At 34.2% G+C, this 25,423-nt stretch overlaps 2 protein-coding genes across 3 annotated transcripts; one reads left to right on the top strand and one right to left on the bottom strand.

The window, feature by feature from the left end:
• Nucleotides 1–2,014: 2,014 nt before the first annotated feature.
• LOC125646507 (uncharacterized) lies at nucleotides 2,015–7,995 on the bottom strand. The gene is made up of 5 exons (XM_048872838.2): nucleotides 7,882–7,995; nucleotides 7,503–7,744; nucleotides 7,232–7,373; nucleotides 5,969–6,144; nucleotides 2,015–2,345 (listed from the first exon to the last, which is right to left on the bottom strand). Exons 1-5 carry the CDS (start codon nucleotides 7,959–7,961, stop codon nucleotides 2,098–2,100), a joined length of 888 nt encoding a protein of 295 aa, XP_048728795.1. The 5' UTR covers nucleotides 7,962–7,995; the 3' UTR covers nucleotides 2,015–2,097.
• A 1,772-nt stretch (nucleotides 7,996–9,767) lies between these two features.
• On the top strand, nucleotides 9,768–15,267 carry LOC125647992 (U1 small nuclear ribonucleoprotein C-like). 2 transcript variants are annotated; one of them, XM_048874877.2, is made up of 6 exons: nucleotides 9,768–9,877; nucleotides 10,011–10,053; nucleotides 11,536–11,644; nucleotides 13,526–13,609; nucleotides 14,308–14,418; nucleotides 14,919–15,267. In XM_048874877.2, exons 1-6 carry the CDS (start codon nucleotides 9,870–9,872, stop codon nucleotides 15,020–15,022), a joined length of 459 nt encoding a protein of 152 aa, XP_048730834.1. In that variant the 5' UTR covers nucleotides 9,768–9,869; the 3' UTR covers nucleotides 15,023–15,267. The 2 variants fall into 2 exon arrangements, with proteins under 2 accessions (XP_048730834.1, XP_048730833.1); XM_048874876.2 differs by having other exon boundaries at nucleotides 9,771–9,877; nucleotides 10,011–10,095.
• Nucleotides 15,268–25,423: the final 10,156 nt, after the last annotated feature.

Below are 25,423 nucleotides of genomic sequence, written 5' to 3'. Positions count from 1 at the left end.
CTCAGTTGGTGTAAATTCTTACAATATCATTGTTTTCTTATCAAACTCTCTTACTTTCTTTATAAGCTTCTTTTCTTTGGTATTCATAACCGTTTCATTAGGATTGTTCCTGTTCCTGCCAATTTCGTCGGTGTTTTTTTAGTGTCCTCGCTGTTTGGACGTTTGTTCTCTTTCTTGTCCATTTATATGTAGTTTTTCTCTCTATATTTTTGTCGAATCATCTGTTACAATTTTGTAAGGTGAAACGTTGATAATAAAATTTTGATCGTTTTGAATGTTGTTATAAGTGGGTCGATTGAATACTACTTTATGAGGTAAGCGAGCTATAAAGTAAATAAAAGAAAGATAAACAACGAAATCCTCATCATTACAAGATATGAATATTTCAATTTTTAGCGAAGAAACAGCTGCCTATGATGTCAAAAACCCTTGCCTTTAATTTGTTGCGAGGAATTGTCGTGTAAAGTGTTGAAACGTCAAAAGAGTTCGAAAAAGTTTTGTCATTTCAAATTTATTAAACGTTCTTTGGATTATTTTTAGAATCCAAATTTGATTTACACCACTTCTGGCATATGATGTGGCAGAATGCGTTTGAAATTTCTCCCTTACAGTTGTTGACATTGTCGTGAGGAGCAAAGATATGGGCTTGAAATAACATTTACTGGATCCAACAATGTACCTATGTTTGTAAATTTTGAAGACAACAAACAGTGATCAATCTCATAACTCATAATAAAGAAGACAAAATAAAGAGTTGGGGAAACACGAACCCCTGGATATAGCAAAAGTGGGATCAAGTGCCTAGAAGGAGTAAGCATCCCTTGTCCACCGGTCACACCCGCCGTGAGCCCTATGTCTTGATCAGGTAAACAGTTTTTCGTAGTCAAAATCAATATGCCAAGAACGATCTAATAATCGGTATGAAACACGTCAGACAGCATTTGACCCAATAATAGGTTGTGTTGGCAAACTAGATCGTTCTAACGACCATATATAGTATTGCAAGTGTTATAGTGAAGTTTAGAAATCTGGTATAAGTACGGTAACTCATATTCATTCATTGAGGTATTAGGAGTGTATAAATCTTAAGCACGTAGTTTTGAAGAATTTCATCTTTTGAAAAGGGAGTTGGGGTATCAGTAGGATTACCAAAAGTGGAATTAATACCGAGGTTGTTTAAAATACAGCTGTGATAATAAATCTTGCAACAAAGTCAATATTGTTACAAGCTTTGTCAGCTGGAACCGAAACATATGTAAAAAAATTTTTTTTATCACTTCTAGTTTACTAAACACAGGATAGATGGCACACACTTTTGTTTTGGCCAATGTGTGTAATACGTGATTTTAATGTTTCTTTTATACTCTTTATCCATTCTGACAGGGTATCATCGTCATTAAACAAAATTCATAATACCTGTAGAGGTGAAGTTCTGTCGCCAATTGTAAGACCAGTGTTCTCTGAAGTTAGGAAGGTGAAGATAACGAAGAATAATCAATCTCAATGTTCTTCATCTTCTTTCAATAATAGTCCAGCTGGACATGTCATCACTGGTGATGTTGGTAGAGTTGAGAATGGGGACCTGAAATTTCTTATTTTCAATAATGTTTCAAACTGATTGCTAGGCCGTTCTTGGCACACTGATTTTGACTACGGATAACTCCGTTTACCTGATCAAGATATAGGGCTCACGGCGGGTGTGACCGGTCGACAGGGGATGCTTACTCTTCCTAGGCACCTGATTCCACCTCTGGTATGCCCAGGGGTCCGTGTTTGCCCAACTCTTTATTTTGTATTGCTTACAGGAGTTATGAGATTGGTCACTGTTTGTTATCTTCGCTTTGTGGTCAAAAGAGGAAAAACTCTATTGGTCTTCATAGAAAAAAACTTGCATTCCCTGATTACCTACATTTTGAGAGGATGTTTCGTTTTGCGGACCTCTTATTGATATAATAATATCAACGTCACATCTTCTAAATAAATGACGTCTTCAATGAGCCCTGTTAAAATAGGGTTTTCTATAAAGAAGGATTATTTATAGCTTTGCCACATTCTGAATACATGTTCTTGTTACTGTGATATTAATTGTAAATAGAGTTAATACGTAAATGTGTAAAAATTTGCATGTCCTTGGGAAGTTCCGAACGGACACGTGATGTTGATTTCGTTTAATATGAACCATCCCGTTGGGTCCAGATAAGTGTAGACAAACTTGGTGGTGCTGTTAGGAAATAAGTACCCAAAGGTGATATCCCGGTAAAACATCGGGTGGTCGAAAGGAACACCAAGAAATATCGGCTTATACAGAGAAAACGTCACACTGCCATCATCTTGTACCTGAAAGTCTAAAGAGAAGAAATATCGACTTATACAGAGAAAACGTAATACTGAAAGTCTAAAGGGAAGAAATATCGGTTTATTATGGTGTCCAGATAGGGACAGTTGCAAAACGTAACTGCGCGTTAGTCACAACACGCCGTCACGCCAGCAAGCAAGGCACCTTCGCGCACTCACGCCAACAAGCTACACGCCTTCGTGCTCTCAAGCCAACAAGCAACGCGCCTTTGCCCAGACAAGCAACGCGCCTTCGCGCAGACAAGCAACACACCTTCACACCAACAAGCAACACGCCATTTTGTGTTCTGCGTTTTCTATACATATGCCTTTTATACTTTTGTTTTGTTTAATTAATATTGCAAGAATTTCTGCACATAGGATGAATAAATAAGGTGCAATGGGATCACCCTGCCTACATACCCTTTGTATATCAAACTGTTCAGATAAAAAGCCACTCTGTAAAACTGAGGCTCTGAAATTTGTGTTTAAGATTTTTATCCATTGAATAAAGTTTTCCTCAAAACCAAAATACTTTAAAACTTTATATATGAATGACCATGACATTGAGTCGAAGGCCTTTTCGAAATCAATGAGAACTAGAAGGCCTGGGATATTATTTCTTTCAGTGTATGACATAATATCATAAATAAATCGAGTATTCTCCCCTATATATCTACCTTTTAAAAAACCAGACTGTGTATCGGATATTATATAATCCAAAACTTGTTTAATTCTAAAGCTGAGACAACCAGATATAATTTTGTATAATACATTTAAAAGTGTAATTGGTCGCCAGATTTTTAAAAACTGTCTTGGTTTATCCCCTTTAGGTAAGCATGAAATGATTCCTAGTCTTTGCGAAATAGGAAGTTCCCTCTTATGATATATACAATTAATAGCTCTAACAACATAATATTTAATGTCATTCCAAATTTTTTTAAAGAATTCAGTTGTATAACCATCGCTACACGGAGATTTGTTGTTTTTCATATATTTTAATACTTTAAGAACCTCTGCTTCTTCAATATCTTCCTCCAGTTTTTTGGTTGCATGTGTATCTAACTTAGGAGAATCTTGACACCTTCTAATATATCTGACTGTTTGTAAATTGTACCAGTATCCAACTGAATTTTTTTCAGTTTTATTTAAATAATTTCGGGATTCTAAATTACAAAAGTATTTTGAAAATTTTTCCCCTTCCTCTATCCAACGTGCACGAGACCTTATCATGTGACCTTGTAGCTTTTTTTTCTAATGTTTTCAAGAGCTACTCTCTTCTCATCTAGAATATCAAAATCAATAGGAGAGTCAGACTCTAAAATTTCAATTTCATCTAAAAGTTTCTTTTCTTTGATGTCTTTTTCTTCACTAGCCCTTGACGGTTCACCTGAATCGCTTTTTGCAGCTCTAGATACGATAGAATTTTTCCCCAGTTTTTCTGGTCTAAGGATTAATTCTTCTAAAACAAAAATTGTTTGGATTGGTTCAAAGAAATTTTCAGATCAAGTTATTCACCATACAAGATGGAAATTAGATTGGGGATCAACAACTTTTAATTTATTGGGTATTAATTTTTCAGTTGACCTTACAGAAATTGAAGATATAAATTTCGGAATTCAAATACCAAAAATCGTTGCTCTTACTGAACAGTGGAAAAGAAGGATTCTTACTCCCATTGGGCGGGCTACTGTCATTAAAACCTTGCTTATTCCAAAATTGAATCATTTGTTTATATCACTTCCTACTCCAAAGAAAGAAACAATCTCTTATTTATACAAAATTATTTTTGAATTCCTATGGAAATCTAGTGTAGATAAAGTTAAGAGGTCTGTGATAACACAAGACTATTTATCGGGTGGTATCAAGATGGTTGATATAAGCAACTTTATTACATCATTGAAATGCTCTTGGATTAAAAGGCTTACTAGGTCCAACTGTCAGAAACCATGGATGAATATTTTTTTTGCCATTTATGGAAATGATATTTTAAAGAAATTATATGACTTTGGAGATAGTTTTATTGTGGAACAATTATGTGTTAAAAGCAATGTTTTTTGGAAGGATGTTTTTAATGCTTGGTTTTTTTATTTGAAGACTAGTCAAAATCTTCCAAATATTAAAAATAATTTTCATAATATTCCAGTGTGGTACAATTCTAATATTAGAATTGCGGGAAAACCTGTGTTTTATGAGAAATGGATTGAAAAGGGGATTAAAGCTGTTCAAGATTTTTTTGATACTGATTGTAACTTCCATACCATAGAAAAATTTCAGTGTTTATACAATCTTCAAGAAGTATGTGTAATGAAATACAATAGCATTGTTACTGCAATTTCAAAATATTTAAAATGTCTGTCAATTGATAGACACTCAACCAAACAAAATGTTAATCCATGTATGCCTATATTTTTTGAACCAGTTTTATTACATGAAAGATGTTCTAATATTATTTACAATATTTTAAATGCAAAAGAAGATATCCCAACTTCTATGGGCAAGTGGAAAACTGAACTATCTTCATATGGAGTAGATGATATTTCAGTGCAAGATGTGTTTAAAATTTGTTTCAAAACATCTAGTGATTCTTCTGTTCAGTGGCTACAGTTATAATTTTACATAGAATTCTTCCTGTTGGTTATTATTTGAAAAACATTAGTGTTAAAACAGATGATCTCTGTAGATTTTGTACAAGTAATATTGAAACAATAACACATATTTTTACTTCGTGTAATAAGACCCAAACATTGTGGAGTGAGTTAAGTCTTCATATATATAGAAAATTTTCAGAAAGAATTGGTTTTAATGTGTCAAATATAATATTTGGTGAAATTCCACTGTCTTTAAATAATAAAGCTATAAACTTTATAATTCTATATGCTAAACAATACATATTTATCTGTTTAATGCAGAATAAAGACCCAAATCTTGTTGGATTACTATGTCACTTAAAGTTTAAATATCATGTAGAGAAATATGCTGCAATTCAAGCATTTAAAATACATAACTTTGATAAAAATATGGATGAAGTGGGAAAATATTTTTGCAATTGATTAATTATGACTACATGTACTTGTCATTATTTTAGTACATGTATTATTGTTATTATTATTACTTTCACTATTGTACAGCAAGCAACCTAAACCACAGGGAGATGTATGCATGTATGAAAGGTATGTTTGTGTAAGTGTTTGATGTATTGTATGTAACCAAAAAAATAAATAAATTATGAAGAAAAAAAAAAAAAAAAAAAAAACAAGCAACACGCCTTCGCGCCGTGTTGTTTGTTGGTGTGATGGCGCGAGGGCGCATTGTTTGTTGGCGTGAGAGCGCGAAAGCGCGTTGCTTGTTGGCGTGACGGCGTGTTGTGACTAACGCACAGTCACACTTTTGCAAATGGCCCTATCCGGACACCATATTATACAGAGAAAATATCACACTATCTTGTTTTGTCGACAATTTAAGATATTACCTGTGCCATAATTAAGCAGATACTGAATGTATTAAAAGAACTTGATGGCGTTTTAAACAGTAGTGTAATTTTTTGGGAAATCTCGGAGTGTTGCTACATGGATTTCAGGAAGTATAAGGAAAGGGGTAAAAACCTTTCGTCTCGGTAAATGTAGAAATTTACCTTTCATATCTCCACCGAAAGTCAGATTTCTGCAATCATTGTACGTACAATTGCACCCCGAAGTGTTAGTGATCATTCGGATTTCCTCTCCTGTTATCAATTTCGTTTTTAAATTGTCGAAAGACGTTACCAATTTTGGTTCTGGACTTTTCGACACAGAAAAGTTGATGGTGTCGCTGAAATGACAATACAGCAACTAAAAAGATGTAAAGAATGCAAAGTGAAGTTAACGAACAGTGATCAATCTCATAACTCCTCTAAGCAATACGAAATAGATAGTTGGGCAAACACGGAACCCTGGACACATCAGAGGTGGAATCAGGTGTCTAGGAGGAATACGCATCCCCTCTCGACCTGTCACACCCGCCGTGAGGTATATGTCTTGATCAGGTAAACGGATTTATCATGATTGAATTGTGAGATCGTTTCTTGACCCTGTTTTGTCTGACACCTAATGAGCAGCATCGTGTACATTTCTCTGTTGTAGTGTAGTGCACAGTGAAGCATGTCAAAGTTTGCACAGACTGTTTACTAAAGACTGTTTACTGCGTATTCAAAGTGTGTCTCAAGATACAAATATGTTATTCTATATATAAATTTGAATGTTTGTACAGTCCCAGAAACAGCGAATTGCATTACAGGCTAATTTCACAAATACGATTGAAACGTGATAAATTTGATGTCGTTCGTTTATCATTTATGGGTTACGGATTTAATCAACTCATATAGGAACAGTCTATTTTCAGAACTAGAATTACATGTACGACCAACATTGAACTGTCGCAGAATTCAAAAGATCAAATCAAATTCGACATCTTTAAGTACTTCTTAATCTTTAAAAAAAAATTGGAATCCCAATTCCTAATGTAATGCAGTGTGTTGGATAAAGTTAAAGTTTATTCAATGGCTAATATCATATAAAGTGCGGACGAGAGGTATTTCACTGGTTGATTAGATGAAGAACGTTGGAAAATTTAGACATGTAAATGTGCCTGTTTTTAGCGAGTGTTGTGTTCTATAATAGGAAGTCTTGACGTTACTTTAACGTTTGGAAAGATGCCTTATACGTTGTAGATAATTTAGGGGTTTTTCTGTAATTGAGATCTTTCCATCTTGTTTCTAAATCTAAAGATTCCTGATACCAGCATTGTCAATTTCACACAACTTTGTTGCTACGTGTACCTTCGTAAAACGGGCACCTAATTGTACTCTTTACCATAGTATGTGTAAAAACATGTATATATACATGTACATATATAATACCTAGGTCTTCCTTCGTCCCACTGACAAGTGGCTCCGCGCATGCCCCTGGTATCGTTTAGGTTAACTGTTGGTCTGTCCAGAAGGATTTTGATTGGTTTATCAGGATATACGGATATGTCTTTCATGTCAGTATTGAAAATCTCTGTTGAAATTGAAATTGAAGTAAAGTTGCTTTTGCTTGCAATTTAGATGTAGCAGAATTCGATGAGAGAGAGAGAGAGAGAGAGAGAGAGAGAGAGAGAGAATGTCCTTAAAAGCATTTCCAACAAACCATTGTAGCCCTCCCATCCCTCCTGAACGTACAACATCTGTGTCCATATAATTTTGCCATTGTCGAATTTCCTGGGTGGAAAGGCTTCAAAATATTGGATTTTCCCGCCAAATATCGGCTTTTTTTGCTGTGGAATGTCGGCAGACGTGGATTGACAGAGAGTCGTGTTGAAGAAGTAATGTACCCTATATCCTGATGTTAGCATAGTCATCAATCCGTCATAGGTCGTCAGAGGCGCGGGGCTGTAAGATAAGATCGAAATTAATGGAAAATCATTTTCAATATCTACCGAAAACACAAAATCAAAAACAAATGCAGAATAATTAAATAAATCGAACAAACGAACAAACTTCCGATCCTCCAATGTATCAGTCTTTACCTTTGGCACTTCACATGACGCAGGTTTTGAGTGAAAATCAAACTTGTTATGTACAAACACACTATTCCAAAACGACCCATGCTGTCTCGTATTATAACACCAAAAGCGATAAGGACAGAAAAGGTTAGAGATAATCTTATTGGAGATATCGATAGTATATTCATTGCACTTTTGTCAGTAAACGGGAATTGTTTCCCCCGCCCCCTCTCCAGCCCCTCGTCCTTTTTTAATAGAAAAAAATAATACGAAAAATAAAGACTAGTACATATCTCTATTTACGATTTACAAAGACAATAGCTAGCTCCCCGTCTTCTGCGGCAACAACAAATCTAATTACATGTACATTTTCAACAGAGAAATACTTTAGTCTATCCATAAAATAAAATTTGGTATTTTCACATTGTTAAATTATTGTTCAAATGTATTGATTTAATATTTGTTGCATCTATATTTTCTGCACAATTTTGTTTTGATCGTCAATAAGCTCTAGACAGATAAAACAGGCAAAAACTGAAGAAAATGCTTGGTTGGAAATCCACGGTTGAATTACGATGGAGAGAGGAACGAAGCTTAATCAACCGTGTGTTTCCGGTCATGAAGAAAATGTAACAAACAGAAATCCCAATCTTTTTGTTGTTAAAATATAGAAATCGTTTTAGTCGTGAGATAGGTTGGTTGGTTCACTTGGTTGCATGTATATTGTTTTACGTCCCGCTCGAGTATTTTTCACTCATATGGAGACGTCACCATTGCCAGTGAAGGGCTGCAAAATTTAGGCCTATGCTCGGCGCTTACGGGAGAGATCTTTATCGTGCCACACCTGCTGTGACACGGGACCTCAGTTTTTGCGGTCTCATCGGAAGGACTGTTCCATTTAGTCGCCTTTTACGACAAACAAGGGTTACTGAGGACCTTATTCTCTTTAGACGATGAAGGGTATGCCTCTCGACTTCTTTAAAGAGAATACTGACGACCTATACTAACCCGGATCCTCACGGGAATTGAAAGATAGGACGTGATATAAGGTTTTTTCGTGAAGATATATACAACTTACAACTTGATAATTTGTTTAATTGTATTACGGATTGCATGTACGCTAATCACATGTACCATGCTATTTTAACGGGGTGTTTTAAACACCTTATATTGGACTGCTCTAAATTGATTGCATTGTTTCGTGAGATAGGTTTGACAATTTTGTACACAAATATAAATCTTTTTCATTCCGACACGATTATTTTTATTCAAATATATATATATATATATATATATATATATATATATATATATATATATATATATATATATATTCAGTGGCGGATTTAAGCCCCCCCCCCCTAAAATTTTCAACTTTAAGGTAAATCGTGGTATCTTGTTTAGAAAAATGTGCTGAACGATAAAAGAAGCAATAATTTCTTCTACTCTCGGAGAAATTAATGACAAAATCCTTTGATTTCTTGAATTACTTTATTGAGAGAACTTAATTTTTTTCAAAAATCCTTAAGATTTGCGTCATTTTACTAATTTCCCCTGGGCCCCCACCAAGGCGCCCCCCCCCCCCCCCCAGGCCCCCTGCTTCATAAAGAGGCGACCCCGTAACCGCAATTCCTGTATCCGCCCCTGGTTACTACACCTGGGCACCTGATACCACCTCTGCTATTTCCAGGGTTCCGTGGTTGCCCAATTCTCCATTTTGATATTTCATATAAATACATAAGAATCATTTATAGCTTTTTCAGTGTTTTAAAATTATTTTAGAGTTTCTCTCCTTGGAAAATATCTGTTTATCAAATTTTATACATCAAATTTTTTTCGGGGTGTGTGTGTGTGTGTGTGTGTGTGTGTGTGTTATTCCGGAACAAAACATGTTGTACAATGTACCTTTTAAAGTTTATTTGAAGTCTGTCTGTGTGTCCTACTTCCGGTTTTTTTGTTGCATGAACGCGAAAAGCATTCTGTAATCCTATATCGTTTATTTAGTTGTAATTATGCCGAAGTAAGTTCTCATAAAGTGTTTAAAATATCTCCCGACATTTACAATCTGGAATTCACGAATTGTACTTAATTATTATCTATGCTTCATTATAATACGAGTTAGACGTGTGACCGGTTTTCGTTTTATATTTCAGATACTACTGTGACTACTGCGATACATACCTCACGCACGACTCCGTAAGTATATTGTTTTACGATACATACCTCACGCACGACTCCGTAAGTATATTGTTTTACGAAAATATATTCCAACTGTGTCGCCAAAAACTGTACATTTAATAGGCTACCAATGATTGGAATCGGCATCACGTTTCAATTTAATGTCGACGACAGTTAAACGTAACGCGTAGTCGGGTCCAACATATAAATGAAACTTAAATTACTGTTTCCAACTTTTATAGCAACAATATTGATTTAACAGTTCATGACCTGTTTACGAATAGTTTGCTTAATAGAAAATAGCGTCTTTAAAACAAAACAAAATGTGGCAAACAACTAGGAACTATTTAATTGTGTTAAATTAACTTGTAAATTGAATAAAATCTATTTGAATGAAACTTTTTAAATAGTATATTTAACCTTATTCTCTTTAGTGAAGTCGACAGGCATAGCTTTCATTGACTTCTCTTCGCAAGCATTCATGTTTTGATTCTGGAAAACATGTAAATGCCGGAGTCGGTTTAGGCTTAGACAGACCTTTCGACTCAGATGTGCCTGGATTTACGCAATAGACAAGTTGTTTTCAAACATTTAACAGTAATGCACAAAACTGTCACAAGGAAATCAACGCTTACTTGCTTTTAATCCATTTTTAACATGTCCCCTGTCCCGGGGTTACGTTAAGTGGTCTTGGGGGAGTCAAGTCAACTCGTACCCTGGCCGACTCGTACCCAGGTCAACTCGTACCCAATAGGTCAACTCGTACCCAAAAGGCAAAAGTCAACTCGTACCCAAGAATCTGGTTACGAGTTGACTCCTCCTCTTCAATTGATGACAACTCGTACCTAAGCGATATGTCACTTATATGTGCATAGATATATTGCATTATGGGCAGATTCTTGGGTACGAGTTGACGTTTTCAATTTCAGAATGTATATTTTCCACTTTCTATCAGTAAAAGTTTTCTCTTCATTCTCAAATGAAACATAGATAGATTTTGTCAGATTGTCTTGAAATGTCTTCTATTGTTGTCAAATTGCCTTGTTAATTGTTACTGGAATCCATTGTGAATCAGCTTTAGATTAACTATTATTAATTAGTATCATTGCCTAACACCTTTCGAAAGATTTGTCTCTGAAGTTATTTTAAACGCAGCAATTTCAGCTGGAGAATAACTTCCATTCACATTGTTTTGGGAATGAGCATATTCTGTCTTAAGATTTGAAGTAGATAGTGCTGTCGAGTTTTACCAGGGACATTTTATTAGGTAATAATGGATATTTGCAACCTTTAAAATCCAACATTTATTGAATCTCAAATTTAAGACAGAAGATGTTTATTCTCATTCTATTACCCGAGGTCTTTGTTGTATTTTGATGATTTTATTCATGAATCTTTTTGTTTGCCATTCTTCCACTGTATCACAATGGATCGCTTTGTGAATGGTAATTCTTGCTGCATTAGCCAATCAGAATGCTTAGTATGATTTAAAATTTACAGCCATCAGTAAGGAAGACACATTGCAATGGCAGAAAACACAAAGAAAATGTCAGGCTGTACTATCAGAAGTGGTTAGAGGAGCAGGTTCAGAAACTGGTGGATGACACAAGTGAGTACAATGTCAATGTTCGAATGACGTCATAAACGGCATGTTTCAGTTATCGATATATTGACACAAGTGATAACACCGTCAATTTACAAATGACGTCATAAACGGCATGTTTCAGTTATTGATACATCGTATATTCATACTTTTATTAGAGAAGTATTATTCATCTTTACAAATTAGGAAAACAAACATAGCAAATGTACACAAGGAAAACAGAAGGAATACCTCCTATCACAATTATTAAGTACATATCTTAGTGGGAAATGCAAACTACTACTTGAAATGCTCATAATTTAGATAGTCTATCATCAAAAAATAAAGAAATTCATAAGTAACTAAATTTATGCACTTTGAAGTAGTTTATCATCTAAGAGACCCAAACAAGGAATGTATAGCTTAACAATAAAGAAAAATGTTTGCCAAATCAGAAACCTGTAATGCAGAAACCGTGGTAACGTATTTACAGCAGTCACTACTGCAGGTGTGAGGAATGCCTTGTTTATATACCAAAGTAAAATTTATTTCCAGAGAAGAATTAATTCATGAAAATATTATTGGAATACAACAAAAATTGTTTATATAGGCAAAAAAAATATTAATAAATAGTTTCTCAGACCAAAAATTTCAAATGAGGCACTGTTGCAGGCAGGTATTTTTTGTTGTTGTTGGGTTTTTTTTAAGTTGCTGTACCATGAGTTATCTTGTTAAAACCTTCTAAAAGTTTAACGTAAATATCTATAACAAAAGTTACCTCATTTACATAAGTAAACAAATAAATTAATATAAATTGAAAAAAAAATTCATGCAGTACCTTTTCATTGGATGCAGCAGGGCCTGAGAAACTACTGATTAATATTTTTTGCCTGAGATGAAGTCATTTGGCCCAGTCTGATATATAGAAGATATTCAATGCTTTGTAGTTGGATATGTAATTTATTTCACAAGTAAGGCAGGGTTTTTTTTTCACTTATGCTAAAAAAATTCTGTCTTACTCGTGAAGTAAATTACATATCCAACTACAAAGCATTGAATTTTCTGTTTATTACATTTTCTTTGGTTTTCGAACATGTTTATTTCAAATCTTGAAGGATGTATAGTAGTTAAGTACAGAACATGATGTCACAATCAGTTGTTATTTTCACACTGTGAAAATATCTTTTTTATTCAATGAATAAATTATCGTATTTCACTGTTGAAAATGTAATAAGTGAAGTCAGTTACCTCTGTCTCTTGTGGTTTACTTCGTAAACACCAAAGTTTTGAAATATGGATGCCATCTGGTCCCATCTACCTCACAATTGTCATCGGACCCAACAAAAGTTTGTCTGACTAAAGTCAAATTACAGAAAAAGGATTAGAACCAAAAAAAGTTTCACAATTTTATCCTCCTTGAGAAAAGTAATCAACCCTTTTCCAATGTTCATCTTCAGAAGTGCCATCAACAAACTCGTCATCTTTTTTGTTCATATAGAAAAGTTTTTAAGTTCATCATAAAAATTGACATCATCCACCACTTTGGAGTCTCAAACCTAGCTAGCATGACCTTCATCTTATTTTGCTATCTATGTTGAATATATGCTCCGATTCATTTCAACATTATATTCATTGAAAGCTTTTTGAGAGATGAAGTCTCATTGTAGTAGTCAGAACCATCACCGGACAGTTGGTTTGACTTGCTACGAGAGTGAACCGCACTGAGTATGAATTTACTGGTATTGTTCAACAGTCCAATGTCTTTGACATTCACTGTTTACTTCAACTAAAAACTATCTTACAAGTGTATGAGACAGATTTGAAAATAGTTAAATGCTATAGCTATATGTCACACAGTAAATGCAGAAATTTAATATGCAATACATTTTTTCCGATATTTAAAAACAGCTGCAGCCTTCAAAGCTGGCAAAATTGCATCCAATCCGTTCCAGTCCAATGCTCCTGGCGGTGCCATGATTCCCCCTCCAACAGGTAAGCTGCTTTCTGTCAAATGCTATTACGTAGTGCCATAGTAATTTATAGCATTATTATTTTATAAGAGAGGTAAATTTTGATGAATTTAAAAGATAAAGATCATGTTTTGATGATTGTAAATTTGACAATTTAATTGATATCTGCTATATGAATATGAGAGCAGTGGCGGATCAGGGATTTCTGGGATTGGGTGGGGGAGGGGGCACCAGTGAAAGTCAAGTATTACCAAAACACTGAACCATTTTGGGTCCCAAATCGGGAGTTTTACTCACATTATTTTGTGGTGGAAATGGGGTGGAGGGTGTTCTAAATCCTACACTGAAGAGGGTTAAATTTTCAATCATTATATGATATATCCTCCAGCAGGTAAATGACATCCAGTTTGTTCCAGTTTAATGCACCTTGTGGTGCTACAGTACCCCTCTAAGCAGCTTAGTTACTATGCTGCGGTACTATTGGACCAAATATACCTGGATATTTTCACTTCTAACAATCCATAGATTTATTCACCTTCATAATGTCAATGAAAATGATCTATATATCAAACATTGCATTTTAGAATTAATCATTAATTACAACAATGTACATGTGCTTAGCATTGTAACAACTGAAGTCGATGAGACATGTTTATATTGCGTGCTTTATATTTCTTTAGTTGTATTTTAATCAGCTGAGGTTCTCTTTTTGTCTTGCAGGCGGTAAACCCGGAGGACCGCCCCAGGGCCCCATGCCTATGGGAGGTCCGATGCCAGGTGGTCCTATGCCACTGATGGGACCGCCAGGGGGTCCCATGGGAATGATGCCAGGTCAGTGTTCTTCTTGTGTCATATGAGTAGTTATACCTGTCTTGAAACAACGCAGTTTGAAAAAGAAAATAAATTTGGAACATCATTTAGTTATTAAGGAGGGTTAATATATCATTTAGTTATTAAGGAGAGTTAATATATGCACTTAACAATTTGTTTTTTGCAATTATCCACACATATTTTCAGGGAATAAACTTTGAAAAATTATTATTTTGCACAATCACACAAATAAACATTTTTTGAGGCCATCATTACGGACAATTTACAAAAAATCATTAGAGAAATAAAGGACAATGACTCAGATTTAGATTTTTCCTTAGATACATTACATCACTTAATCATACTGATCATTCAAAACACCATCATTTTATTTTTTCAAGATTAAAGCTATTCGATTTTTCTCATTGCATGGTCATGAATTTATTTCCCTTGAGTTAGCAGAAAATATTTCTTAGAATTTCAGCTAATTAACAATCTAATATGTGATCTTGATTTTGTAGTTGGAATGAGACCCCCTATGGGTCCTATGATGGGACCCATGGGTCCTGTGGGGCCCATGATGAGAGGACCGATGATGGGACAGCCAAGGAAACCAATGAAGTGATTGCAAGGTGCCCCCTGTGTGAGTGTGTAGAAGATGGACTCGGTGTATGAATGAGGTAGCAGTGTTAGTGACTTGGTGTTTGTAAACGATGACCCTGTGACGTGGTGTGTTGAAGTGAGAGAAGACTATTGACTTTGAATCTTGCATTACATGTGTGTATCACAGGTTTATACCATATTTTACATCTTCTTTCATTCATTGTACTATGTGAAAAAAATCATTTAAATAAAAATGTTGAAATTTTGTGTCAGATAGTTTTGATGGGAGTGAAAATTTTGTTTGCTTGTACAGATTGTTGAAAAAGTCAGATGATCAATGCAGATAAGGGCAACATACTTAAATGAAGACCCTGATTTAGAAAGGAAAATGTTTAGGCTAAACAGTCTTGTAGCTCTAGCACTTACTGTTAAAAAATTATTAGCATGCTTTGATATTTCACATGAGTATTCCTTGTGACAAGACCTTTCCGTGGGCACCAACATGTTTGACCCTTGACTTTGGAGTTTGACCTACTTTTTGAAAACTTTAATCTTGCTAATATCTCTTGAATAGTAAGTGCTAGAGCTTTGATATTTCACATGAGTATTCCTTGTAACAAGACCTTTCCGTGGGTACCAACATTTTTTACCTTGTGATCTTGACCTTGGAGTTTGACCTACTTTTTGAAAACTTAATCTTGCTAATAAGTTTTGAACAGTGGGTGCTACATGTAGAGATTTGATATTTCATATCAGTATTCCTTGTGACAAGACCTTTCTGTGGAACCAACATTTTTGACCCTGTGACCTTGACATTGGGAGTTTGACTTACTTTTTGAAAACTTTAACCTCGCTAATAACTTTTGAACAGGGAGTGCTAGAGCTTTGATATTTCACATGAGTATTCCTTGTGACAAGACCTTTTCGTGGGTACCAACATTTTTTGACCTTGGAGTTTGACCTACTTTTTGAAAAGTTTAACCTTGCTAATAAGTTTTGAACACTGAGTGGTAGAGCTTTGATATTTCACATGAGTATTCCTTTTGACAAGACCTTTCTGTGGAACCAACATTTTTTACCCTGTGACCTTGACATTGGGAGTTTGACTTACTTTTTGAAAACTAACCTAGCTGATAACTTTTGAACAGGGAGTGCTAGAACTTTGATATTTCACATGAGTATTCCTTGTAACAAGACCTTTGCGTGGGTACCAACAATTTTTTACCCTGTGATCTTGACCTTGGAGTTTGACCTACTTTTTGAAAACTAATCTTGCTAATAAGTTTTTAACAGTGGGTGCTACATGTAGAGATTTGATATTTCACATGAGTATTCCTTGTGACAAGACCTTTCTGTGGGTACCAACATTTTTTACCCTGTGATCTTGACCTGGGAGTTTGACCTACTTTTTATATGCCCGTCTTAAGACGGGACGTATTATGGTATGACGTTCATGTCCGTCCGTCTGTCCGTCCGTCTGTTAGCTTTTTCGTGTCCGACCCGTAACTTAAATACTACAAGGCCTAGAATCATCAAACTTTGTCTGTAGATACATCTTGGGTAGAAGGTGTGTCGCACATTAAAACCAGGTCACTGTGACTTTTTATTAAGAAGATATGGCCATATATGGCAAAAACTTGCCCGGCTCATAACTTGAAAACTATTAGACCTAGAATCACCAAAATTGGTCAACTAATGCATCTTAGGTAGAAGGTGTGTCGCATCCTACTTTAAGGTCACTGTGACATTTAAAGAGACACTACAGCTCATTTTCCACATTTTAATAAAGTGTTTTTTAAACCATGTATTGATAAAATGATAAATTTCATATTGATACTGACAATTTTGAACAATTGGGATGCATCAATTTACTCTCAACTGCGCTTTGAAGATCGTTCGGAATTCAAAGGTTTCTTCATGCTGACTCGGACTTTTGAATGCTTATTTACATCACGTGGTTTTGAATGACAGCAAAGGTGTTCTGTAGGAAATTATTTAAATTCCCCTTCAAAGGGGTCCACACTCACCTTTCAAGTATAAGATTATTCTCTGCTCCTTATAATAAGTAATTACAAATCATTATTTCAACAGAAACCTTCCATGTTCCCATTGACCGTTGTTTTTACAACTAACACGTGTCGTGTTCAGATAAAAATAGCACTTACTTTTAAACGTGGTGTCTTCGCAGCTAGTCTCAATGGCAGATTTAGGGGGCCAGGATCCCCCTCCCTTTTTACCCCACAGATTGTGAATGAAAATCCAAATTTTGCACCAGAATGGCCGATTACTTTGGCTAATCTTTGACTTTCACACCCCTCTTCGGAAATCCTAGATCCGCCACTGAGTTACATGTGTTTCTCCAAGCTCTTTGTTTTCCAACGGTCATACTGATCCCAAGGTAAATTTTACTTCACGTATGAGTTTTATCTCATGCTATTTTTACCTCTTTTCTCACAGAATCTTTCAAAATTCTAGATCTATCAACTACACTTTCTCTCTCTGGACGACATGCTGCACTGTTTACTGTCTATGCGCATGCGTCTGAAGACTGAAAAGAGGAGACTCGATAGTTTGTGTATAGGCCATCAAAAAGTATTAATTTTTACGTTAAAACGATAATTTTTAACTTTAGATAAGTGTTATTTTCGCAAAGTTCATACTTTCAACAATGCAACAAAAATTGAGAAAGCGCTGGGAAAATTGTCATTTCATGATTTTTGCGCAAAATGAGCTGTAGTGTCTCTTTAATTAAGGTGATATAAAAAAAAAAATGTTTTAATGGGTACAATCTATACTGTTGCTTATTCAAAAATGTTGCATTAAAAAAACATTTTTTATGATATACTGTGCAGCTTTTTTTAGTATATATAATGTTTCTTTTGTTTCTAACAATAACAAGAGAAATTCCACTTGTCCCATGGGAGTAGCATGCAAAGAGCATTTTGATATTAAGATTAATTAATGAGTTTAGTGTAAGGAGACTGTCTTAATCATTTCTGGTAGAGCATCTCTGATCAAGCAGGTGTTATCTACATCTCTAAGGAATTGGGCAGAGGAAGTTTATTAATTAAGCCTCTTATAACTGTTGATATATTGGTATTCTTTCAAATTTGTTCTTGATGGCCAGTCTATATTTTCGAAATGAATTTCATATTAGAATGTCAAAATTAATTTCAACATTGTATAATATAATTTTTAATTTTTTTTCTAAGCAACCGATATGCAGAGTGTCATTTCTGATTAAGATAACAGATGGTTGCAATATATATATAGGACATTTTTACTTTTATACTTGAAGATTTGACAAAGGCAGATACTGCTATTTGTATTTTTTGTATTTTTTGATATGTTGATTAAATCAACCTTTTTGAGTACTCCCATTTATTGGAAGTTGTTTGCTTGGATAAAGGGCTATCTTGCACTTTAATCATTTCATTGAAAACATTTGGGAAAATGTTTTTATATCCTTTTAAAAATCATTAAGCTTACATTATCAATATTTGAAGCAATGTCACATGAGGCCATAAAGTGGGTAAGATTCTTAAAGGAAGGTTGACATTTGGCTCCATGCATACCTATCTCTTCATGATATGTTCATGTTAACAATATGTGACGGGCGTATCATGTGCCGTGGCGATACACTTTATTGAAAACTAATCTTGCTAATAAGTTTTGAACAGTGGGTGCTACATGCAGAGCTTTGATATTTCACAGGAGTATTCCTTGTGACAAGACCTTTCTGTGGAACCAACATTTTTGACCCTGTGACCTTGACATTGGGAGTTTTACTTACTTTTTAAAAACTTTAACCTCACTAATAACTTTTGAACAGCTAGAGCTTTGATATTTCACATGAGTATTCCTTGTGACAAGACCTTTCTGTGGGTACCAACATTTTTTACCCTTGACCTTGGAGTTTGACCTACTTTTTGAAAAGTTTAACCTTGCTAATAACCTTTGAACATCTTTGGAATTGGCCGTTATCGGGGGCATTTGTTTTCCACAAACTCATCTTGTTTTTTCTAAAGGCCTTGAGATATTAAACTGATTTTTTGCATGCAGATGTATATTGATGAGTTACAGATCGAATTTGAGTTTTGTTCTGGTTCATTGATTTTTGATGGAGTTGTGCCCCTTTAACTTAGATAAATTTCTGCAATCTCTCACCAGAGGACGTTACGCTACGCTCCACAACATTGAAAGTGAAGCTTGCGTAGCGCGCCCTCTGGTGAGAGATTTAAATTTCTGTTTTTTGATGGAGTTGTGCCCCTTTAACTTAGATAGCCAAATTTCTGTTGCGAGCAGTTTTCCAGACTATTTTTAGACGGGGTCACGTGACCCCGTCTATTAGTTTATTGTCAGTCGAGGCCTCAAAACGGAAGCCGTGCGGAGAACACATGAATTGAATCTACGTGGAAGGAAAGAGTGCATAAATTGCGCTGATCATTTTGTACACAGATTTGAAAAATATAAGATCAATATTTAGAAAAAAAAACCCAATTTTTATTTTTCATTGATTTATTAGATGAATTTGAATTATCTATCAAACAGAAACGATTGTTAATTGTTTCCATGAGCAAATATTCTTACTTTGTTTACATCCGGCCTTTTTTACGGAAGAAACCGAGAATATGTGAATATATTCGGAGTTTATTATGTTATTTATTCTATGCACGCAAAAAAATAGTTTTAATGCAAGCCAACAATATTACCACCGACAACTGTACAGGCGAGTTTTTGTTGTTGACTTTTTTCTTATTTATTTTGAGGTCAAAAGGTCAAAGTATCTTTTTCACTATATACTGTAGATTTGAGCTTGCCTCTAACTTTTATACATGTACTTGCTGGTGCATGTTTATCAGACTTCAAATCCTGATGACATTCAAGATTCATGTTGCTTTTGAAATCCAAAGGTCAAGGTCATTATCACACTAAATACCTATTGCGGCTATTCAAAGGTTCATACTTATAAACTGTATAAAATACGTGCATGTTTTTACTTCGTGAATGCAAGCGTGCATAATTCTCCAAACTGCAAGTCGGCCATACGCATCTTTGATGCTTAATATTTTGAAATTATATAATTTACCAGCTCTTTATATTATATGATTTAAAAAATGATGTCTGGCTTGTGGACTTATATATTTACGATTGACTATCACATGTATATATCTTTCATTGCATAGGAAACTTCTGGTCTTAATGTGTGTCCAAAAAATTTGAAATTATGTAAATAATTTTTAAAAATGTTTACAATTTACATGTACATATTTACAGTTCTAGTAGTTTAGGAACTATTTCTATGCCCCCGAGATCGAAGATCAGGGGGCATATTGATTTTGTCCTGTCTGTCATTCTGTAATTCTGTCTTAAACTTTAACCTTGCTAATAACTTTTGAACAGCAAGTGATAGAGCTTTGATATTTCACATGAGTATTCCTTATGACAAGACTTTTCCATGGGTATCAACATTTTTGACCCTGTGACCTCGACCTTGGAGTTTGACCTACTTTTTAAAAACTTTAACCCTGCCAATAACTTTTGAACAGTAAGAGCTAGAGCTTTGATATTTGATATGAGTATTTCTTGTGACAAGACCTTTTTGTGGGTACCAACATTTTTTACCATTTGACCTTGGAGTTTGACCTACTTTTTAAAATTTTTAGCCTTGGTAATAACTTTTGAACAGTAAGAGCTAGAGCTTTGATATTTGATATGAGTATTTCTTGTGACAAGACCTTTTTGTGGGTACCAACATTTTTTACCATTTGACCTTGGAGTTTGACCTACTTTTTAAAAATTTTAGCCTTGGTAATAACTTTTGAACAGTAAGTGATAGAGCTTTGATATTTCACATGAGTATTTCTTGTGACAAGACCTTTCTGTTTGTACTAAACCTTTTGACCTTGACATTTGACCTACTTTTAAAAAGATTGACATTGGTCTTAACTTCTAAATGGTAAATATTAGAGCTTTCATATTGCACTTAAGCATTTCTTGTGACAAGATCTTTCTACTGGTACCAAGATAATTATCTTTGTGACTTTGGTCATCTTCGGAATTGGCCATTATCGAGGGCATTTTATGTTTCACAAACACATCTTGTTTTATTCAATTTTGGAATGTTTACATGTCCATTTCATTATAACCTTTTCTGTGATACTGAAAATAGCGATGGAAACCCAGCATTGCAATTTATTTAACCCTGATCAGGCATCAGTCTGTATTATTAACTCAAAATCTCACATTGCAACAGTATTATATTCTTTACACAATCATAGTTCACTGTTCTATATCGATGTTATTACTATTCAACAGTAATGCTTTTACAATTGTTAATTGTCCAGATACTGGTATATGCATAATATTCTAAAATGCCTGAATTTGCAGCACTTCATGTTATATTGTTTCACTTGAGAAGACAGTTGTCTGGTTTGTGGACTTGCTTATCTATGTTGGACTGTAACATGTAAATATTTTTCATTGCATAGGAAACTTCTAGCCCAAATGTGTGTCAAAAAATTTAAAACTACTATGTTACCAATTTTGTCACAATGTTTACAATTTACGTGTTCTTGTTTACAGTTTTAGTAGTTTAGAAAATTTCCTTTACTAAAGAAAGAATTGGAGTGTTTACATATCCACTTGATTTTAAACTTCCATGTGTTATTGACAGGTTGTATCGTGCAATTCCAAAGTATGCCATTATCAATTTCATCTTTAACATTTGGTTTCATTATGTTGGTCCATAAAAAAATAAGCTATTAAACATATACTGTCATATGTCAACCTGTCACATGCTATCTTTCTTTTCTGTTGACATATTAAACTTTGTTCCATACATTTATCTATATTTCTTTTCATTTAGGCCTACTTTATTTTAGCATTCATGCTTTTTCACAAGAGTTCAGCACCTGATTTAGCTATGAATAGCTGAAGAGCTAAGTGCACAAGTTAAATGGTGACCCTCACTATAAGATACAAACCAAGAATATTGAGGTTTGATAAGGAAGGAACTATCTCGGCGAAATGATAACCAAGAATATCGAGTTCTGGATCATATTGGTTTAACAAAACTGGCCACAAGACTAGGAGTTCACAATACAAGCATTCCTTTAGATATTCGTTTTGGCCTCAAAACCATAAAATAAAGAACAGACTTCAAGAAAATTTCGATTTTGAACACTTCTTTTCTTGTATCAAAAACACGAATAGGAAGTTGTGCGTAAATCTGCAATTCAAGACCTATGTCTGATTAAAGTATTTGTTGGGAGAGTTTTCATATGAATTGTCATATTAGCATAACTGCAGTGCACCATTTCTGAAAGTTATGCATTGAATAATTTGACCCCGTCTTTCAGGACTTTGATTTCTAAACGCCTTGAGATATTGAACTGATTTTTTATGCAGATGTATATTGATGAGTTACAGATCAAGTTTGAGTTTTGTTCCTGTTCGTTGATTTTGATGGAGTTGTGCCCCTTTAACATAGAAAAATTTATATATTTATTTTATGACTGTTAAAACATATAAAGGATTGTTGTTGAGTTCTTCATTGTACTAAATGCATGTAACATACAATCTAGATACCACATTCAATGCTATACTTTGATAAATTTCCTACATTTGACTTTACTGCAGGCGGGGGCATTTATGTTGTGCTGACACATCTAGATTGTAACGATGTTACATGTAACCATGGTCTTAGTTTTTGAATTGTTCTTTATCACAAGATAAACACGTACTCATCATATTTATCGGGTCAATCAATCAACAAATCCTGCACAATCTCTTTTGAATTTTGTCCCATACTACGGAAGAAGGGGGGTGGGGGTGTAAAGGACTATATATTCCATCTGACATTCGGTCAGTCTTTCCCACTTGGTATTCTACACTGCTTTCAACATTGGCTTGATAATGTTTTGAGTTAGGAAGCTGAAATTTGGTATTCGGTTTAAGTTTCATCACAGCTCCGGGGGTGATTTTTACGAGATATGGAACTTAATGCCGAATGCAGATTTATGGACTTTTTTCCACTATGCTTTAAAGGGACTGGTTCACGTTTTTTGAAAGAACTGTTTTTCATTTTTTAAATTAAAAATTAAGAATATAGCTCATTTAATGCTGACAACCAAAATTTGGACCGTCTGAATGCAAGGATAAGAGCAATATTTTAGCTTTGATTCTATTTATGTAAACAAAGATTCGAGTCATTTTATGTAAACAAACAAACCAATGAAACGTTATTTTTATTATTTAAAGCATCTTCGTTTTGTACAATCAAAATTTTAACTTTTGAATGACACATTTTACCTAAAGTAGGCTATACTTGAGATGCGATATAAATTAAATTGGCCAAAATCCATTTACTTTGAAAACACCGTAAACAATAACACACCTCAATCTTTGTTTTCAAAACAAATAATAAACTCTCTATAATGAGCCTCTGTCATAATGAATAACCTTAATTTTTTTTGTAAAACCTTCTAAATATATTAGACTTTAGATTTTGATCATTTAAAGTGAAAAACAAAAATTTTAGGAAAATCGTGAATCAGTAAAAGATGATGCTATACCCGATGCTGAGTGGCCTACCCAAGGTGAATGTTCAACTTCATCAAATACTGAGAAAAAAACCCATCTGGGTATGGTGCATATAGAAAGCGACAAATACTTCAGGTAAAAAAAAACTATTTTTTTTTTTACAATATGATTACATATGTGCTGCAAGTTAACTGCCTTTTACTATTCGTATTTTGTATCAGGATTCAAATTTAAATTTGGGGAGGGGGTGCAATTTGCTAGAGAAAATTGTTACCAAAAGAAAACAAAGATCATTTTTTATAATCCCTGTCTTATGGGTAAACGGGAAAAAAGTCACAGGAAAAAAAGTCACAATCTGGGTAGGAAAAAAAGTCACAATATGTATAATGAGTGTCTATGACCACACCTAGCAAAAAAAGTCACAATTTCTTTTGTTCAAAATTTTTGATTGTTTTTGCCTATACCAAGGAAAAAAAGTCACAATATTTATAAAGAGTGACTTTGACCATACGTAGGAAAAATAAAGCACCGATGAATAGTTAACATTTGCAAAAAAAAAAACCAACATATTTTTTCCTTCATCCTATGTATGGCTTCAAAGATTGTAAACTGATGCCATTTTGTCTACTTATACAGGGAATACACTGTCTAGAAAAGGGGAAAGGTGCCTTGTGAAGCCACAAATTAATCTCAACAGTCCCTGTCAACAACTAAAGTTAATTTTTATTGGGGTTATTTGTTTGTTGCAAATGATTAAAAAAAACATGGAATCTTCTAACTTTGAATCAAATTTAAGTAAAACTTTTCTCCTTATATAATAATTGACTTATATATATATATATATATATATATATATATATATATATATATATATATATATGTGTGTGTGTGTGTGTGTGTGTGTGTGTGTGTGTGTAGTTTTCTTTCAAAATATATATACTGTGACTTTCTCCCCCTTTGTATATGTGACCCTTTTCTATCAAAATATATACTATGAATTTTCCCCTATACATATAATATAATATATATATTGTGACTTTTTTTCATACATCTATGTGATTTTTATACAAAATATATATTGTGACTTTTTTTCCTGCGATTTATTTTCCTGTGATTTTTCATCCGTGACTTTTTTCCCTACATTCGTTTTATGGTAGGTTTCTTACATTATTTATATGTGACATACATTTTTATAGATAAGGGGTTCAGAATGCCATGATGTCAATTCATTAGACATATACGGAATTTTTGTTGATTTTTTTCAATATATACATGATATACATACTGGTACATATTTATATATGTTTAACAATTTAGAGCTTGGGGGAAAGGAGGATTAACAACCTAAATCTGCTGCAAATGTGAATATCAAAGTTTAAGTTTATTACATGATTTCCAATAATATTTTACTGCAATTGAATTTTGTTATTTCTTAAATAAATCAGAGTTCTGATAAGTCTTCAGCCATTGTATTGAATACGTTACGGTGAGAATTGCAAGAAGCTCACCTCTGACGTATATAACACACACGTGACTCTTATCTCATTAACTGTCGGCACTGCTCGGAGAACTGCTTCGGCTGGTGTTTACAGATTACTATTTCCAGCTGTGCCTTGTTATCAGATGCTTGTTTAACAGATTCAGTGTGAGAATCTGACTTAAGGATTATAAAGACAATGATTACAGACAAATAATTTTTTGTGTCATGTGTCCTTTAAGGTTGCTCACTACATTAAGGCTTATGCATTTTTTGACATTACGTCACAAGATGGCGATTTAAATGTATTGTGAAATTGTTCTTATCGATAGATTTGATTGTATATCACCGTAGCGTACGATGATTAGTTTTGCATATTACAGGGTGGGATGGATAAAAGGC

Source organism: Ostrea edulis, chromosome 6, assembly GCF_947568905.1.
Source record: "Ostrea edulis chromosome 6, xbOstEdul1.1, whole genome shotgun sequence".
Classification (NCBI taxonomy): Eukaryota; Metazoa; Mollusca; class Bivalvia; order Ostreida; family Ostreidae; genus Ostrea; species Ostrea edulis.
This window is presented reverse-complemented; position numbering and strand designations above follow the sequence as displayed.